The 4,241-nt window shown below is 59.0% G+C and overlaps 1 protein-coding gene across 1 annotated transcript in view; it reads right to left on the bottom strand.

The window, feature by feature from the left end:
- Window positions 1–4,241, bottom strand: part of EFHD2 (EF-hand domain family member D2) — a gene marked incomplete at its 5' end in the record, with an annotated part of 18,987 nt that extends 14,746 nt beyond the window's left edge. The window contains 1 exon segment of the mRNA XM_014586561.2: window positions 4,151–4,241. Coding sequence (XP_014442047.1) covers window positions 4,151–4,241 — 91 coding nt within the window.

Genomic DNA, 4,241 nt, shown 5'->3' on the forward strand with positions numbered 1-4,241 from the left:
CTCTGGTTCCCTGTCGCTCTGTCCCGGAGCAAAAGAGCTGTCACCAGCTTGGCAGGCCCAGGGGAGGGGAGGTAAGAGGAGGCAGGCAGTGGACAAGACGGAGCCACCTCCAAGTGCCCTCACAATGGCTGCCAGGGCCCTGCTGGGACCCAGGAGAGGTGTGTACTGAGCTGGGAGTGATGGTGACAGTACCTATTCTGTGCCAAGCACTGGTTAAGCACTTTACAAATACCCTGGGAGGTGAGCACTATTATCATTCTTGCCTTAGGGTGAGGAAGGGAGGCTCAGAAAGGTTTAAGTGACTTGCTCTAGGGCCCATAACTGGGCTTTGAACCCAGGAGTGCAGATTTCAAAGGCCCTTCCAGGCCTCCAGGGAGAGGATGTGGAGAGATACCTGGGAGGTGGAACAGGTGGAGAGGAAGGCAGGGCAGGATGGAGCAGGCCAGGAGAGGGAAGCCTACCTCTCTGACGTAAGAGGTCACGAGATGAAACGGCTGGGGACAGGCTGGGGACAGGGCCGACAAGACTGGCCGACAAGACTGGGAACTGGGGCATCGTCCTCAGATTCCACAGCAGGTTCAGAATTACACGGCTGCCTACCCTCCCAGCAGGTCTCAGCTTACAAAGCCCTCCAGAACCCACTTCAGCTATGCCAGCCCAGGGGTGGACACCCCCGAGGCTCTCTGGGGCCACCCCACCCCACCTTCCCCATTGCCTGGCTGGTTCCAGAGACAGCATGATGGATGAGCAGAGAGATGGAGGGACGGAGGGAGAGGAGTGTGAGATTAGAAGCCTGGGGCTGTGTCCACAGCCTGGGGCTGCACAGGGCCACAACTCTGTGTGCGACACTCCGCAGGCTGCACCCCGAGGAGCTGGACCACTGTCTCCACTGAACAGATAAGGACCTCGGGTTCAGCCACCAAACCACCCCCCACCCTTGTGACCCTGAGTAAGCCATGGAGTCTCAGTTTCCTCTTCAGTAAAATGGGGAGAGGGGCTGGGAGTCCCCAGGAGGAAACTGCACAGCCCTAAGTGGGAGACCAAGGGCCGAGAGCCTGCGTTTTCCCCGCAAGCCCCTCTGTCCCTCCCCCACCCCGCCCCCCGTTTCCATCCTCAGGAAGTACCTGGTGGACTGATACTGAATGGATGCACTAGAAGACCCTGGAAGTCAGTCCTAATACCCAGAAGGGCTCAGGACTCCTCAGGAATATGCAAAGGTCAGAGCCAAAGGACCTTTGGGAATCAGCTGCGGCCTGCTCCTTTTTGTAGGAGGCGGGCAAGCTGACCACTCAGTCCAACTTCCTAGTTCCAGGCTCCTAAGGAAAGGCCAGCCCCTCATTCTCCATCTGGCCTCTCCTGTGCTCTGCTCTGGTGGGTGGCTTCCCACAAGGGAGTTGCCTCCTCCCTCTCCCCTGCTTGCAGCTGAGCCCTGGCACCCATGCCCTGGCTGCGATCCCTGGGCCCTGCTTGGATGCAGAGGCTGCAGCCCCACTTGGACAGCAGAAGCAGAACGGGGGTTTTGTCCTCCGCAAGAGCCCGTCTGTTGGCTGTTCCCAGTCGGGACTCGGCTGGGCAGGGCTCGGCTGGCATAGTGAAGCCTTGTTTCCTTGAATACAAAATCTGCAGCTCTCCACCCTCACCAGAGCCCCCGCAGGCGGCATTTCCTTCCCTAGAGGTCCAGCTTCCCGGCCCTTCCGGCTCCCTCACCCCTCCCAATACCGGAGCAGGCAGTGCTGGTGCCAGGAGGTGGCCTGCGGGGGCGGGGGTTCAGCTCCCCACAATCTCCATCCAAGTACCCCTCTTCAAACTAGCACCCAAAACAGCCCATGTAAAAAGTGAGCTTGCTTTGCAAATGCAGCTTTAAGGCCCTTCCCCAGGCATAGCTGCCTGCTAACCAAACTGCAGACTCTCAAGTCCTGCTCATTTGGGCTAGCTGGGGCCCACCGGAAGAGTTCTAGATTTTTTCCTTCTGGAGGGGACCAGTAGGGATGTTGTGGACGCCTAAGAGAAGGCAAGATCTGGGGGGAAGGAGATACTGGGGTCGGTGGTACCAGGGGGTGGCTAATCAGCTGTGGACATGGAAGGGGGTCTTGGAGTGAAAGCAGATGTCTGTGAATGGAAACCCAGAGGGAAAAATATGGGGCTTTGGAGTCAAAGACTTGGGGGTTCGAATTCTGGATTCATCATTCTTGTGGCTGGGAGGTCTTGGCAAAGAACTTAACCTCTCTGGGCCCAGACTCCTCATCTGCACAGTGGTGGTGAAAATAGTTCTATGTCATGGGGTTGGTGGGAGGAGGGATCCATGAGATCCTTAGTGCCTGAGTACTATCAGTACACCCTCCAGTGTGTGAATAATGCTGAGCTTCCCCCAGGGCAAGCTCTGTAAGGAAGTTACAGACAGCAAAGTCATACCTGCCCCTGGGCTCGCCAATCTATTCTGCCTGGATTCTTGGAAATCCTGCTCTCCTCACCTTATCAGTCTGGCTGGGACCAAGACCCTGGAGTCATAGCGGTGGGCTCTTCAGGACCCTGGGACTTGCAGGCAGGGGTTCAGAGGACGGTAGAGTCAAGGACCTGATTTTACCCCAAACTAACTCTTGGAAAAGAATGAGGCTCCCAGCCACCCTGGCCTGGGAACCCCAATGTCCTCCTCTGCATCAGGCCCAAATGCAGAAGCTGCGGCAAGTGGGGAGACGTGGGAAAGAGCCTTTCTCAAGCTGTGGGGTTGCAAAACACCCCCTTCCTGGGCTTCCTGCTTGGTGTCTGGGCACTGTGGGCTGCATGAGGCTGAGACTGAAAGCCTGGGCCTCTCCACCATCCCGCTCAGCCAAGGTGGAGCTCTGCCTTACTGTACCCCTCCCTTGGCCTGGGAGGGCCTGTGCTGGGTAGGCTAGACCTTCTGATTCCACCACCCAAAACTTGGCCTCAGGACAGTTTGACCTCCTCCCAGACCCACTCCAGAGCAGGACCTCTGGGCTGTTCTCCTGTAGAGCCAGTGCAGGGGATAGGGAACAGGAGGTGGGAAAGGGGTCCAAAGGGAGGGGGGCGGGCACCTTTGCCACCCCGTGGGCACAGAGCTGGCTGGGGACAACTGTGGCTGCCCTTCCATCCCAGCAGTGTGGACGCACTGGGGCTGCTTCTCCCTAGTCGCTCCCCAGAGACAGGAAATGTTTTGAGGGGTCAGGGCTGAGCCCACAGGCCTGAGGGTGCCTGTCTACCCTGGAAAGGGCATTTGCATGGAATAAAGAGGAGCAAATAGGCAGGTCAGACAGGAAGGACCCTTCTGCCTGGAGTGGGTGTAAGCACCTGGGATCCTATGGGGGTTGGGGCGCAGGCTAGCGGGGGCGGGAAGGGGGGCAGCGTGTGCTGCCCTGGCTGAGGTCAGCGATCCGGGTGGGGGAAGCGGGGGCTCAGTTCTGAAGGAATGACTGGGGGAGTTTACATGCCTGCAGGCGAGGACAGGGAATGCAGGGTCCCTCCTTGGGAGACCACTTGAGGGTCAAGGATTTGGGTCCTGGCTAACAAAGTGGTGGAGGATAAGGTGGAAGGAGCAGAGTCGTTGTTCACAGTTTGTTAGATGCAGGAGAGCTGGGAAGAGGGGCCCTGACCAGAACCCACCTTGAGAGGGACTGAGATAAGCCGAGGAAATGAAAGAACCCCAGTGAGGGCAAGAATACAGCATGGGGTGCAGGAAATGGTCATCCCTAAGGGGCACTGGGAGTGAGTGTCTTTGACCTGCGTGTGTTGGGGTGGGAGCGGGAGGACAGGGTAGCTGGGACTGCGGTGGGGAGTGGGAGGAGAAGCACAGGGTGTGTTGGGGGCTCTCGGCCAGAGACCAAGGTTCTACGACTGACCGTGTGTGGTGGTGGGGCTCGTGACCATTTGGAAGGAGCCTGTCCCCCACCCCCACTTCGTGCGCGCGCCTTCGGTGTATTGGGGGCAGTATCGCTACGAGGAGGGGTCGCGCGCAGGGGCTGGGGGCATTGGGGGTGGAGGGTCTCCAGCCTGGTGATGATCTGGAAGGGGCTGCAGTTTCCAGCCTCGGTGTGTCAGGGTTCGGGGAAGCGCGACTGGTGGCACGAAGGTTGAGGGGTTGGGGGCCGCGGCCAGGGCGCAGGGCGGGTAGGGGCCGGGTCGCGCGGGCACTCACTGCTTGAACATCTTCTCCATGTCCTTGATCTGCTTCCTGGAGAACTCCTTGAACTCGGTGTAGGGGTTGAAGACGCGACGGCTGGGCGACT

Source organism: Tupaia chinensis, unplaced genomic scaffold (assembly GCF_000334495.1).
Source record: "Tupaia chinensis unplaced genomic scaffold, TupChi_1.0 Scaffold000146_1, whole genome shotgun sequence".
Lineage (NCBI taxonomy): Eukaryota > Metazoa > Chordata > Mammalia > Scandentia > Tupaiidae > Tupaia > Tupaia belangeri.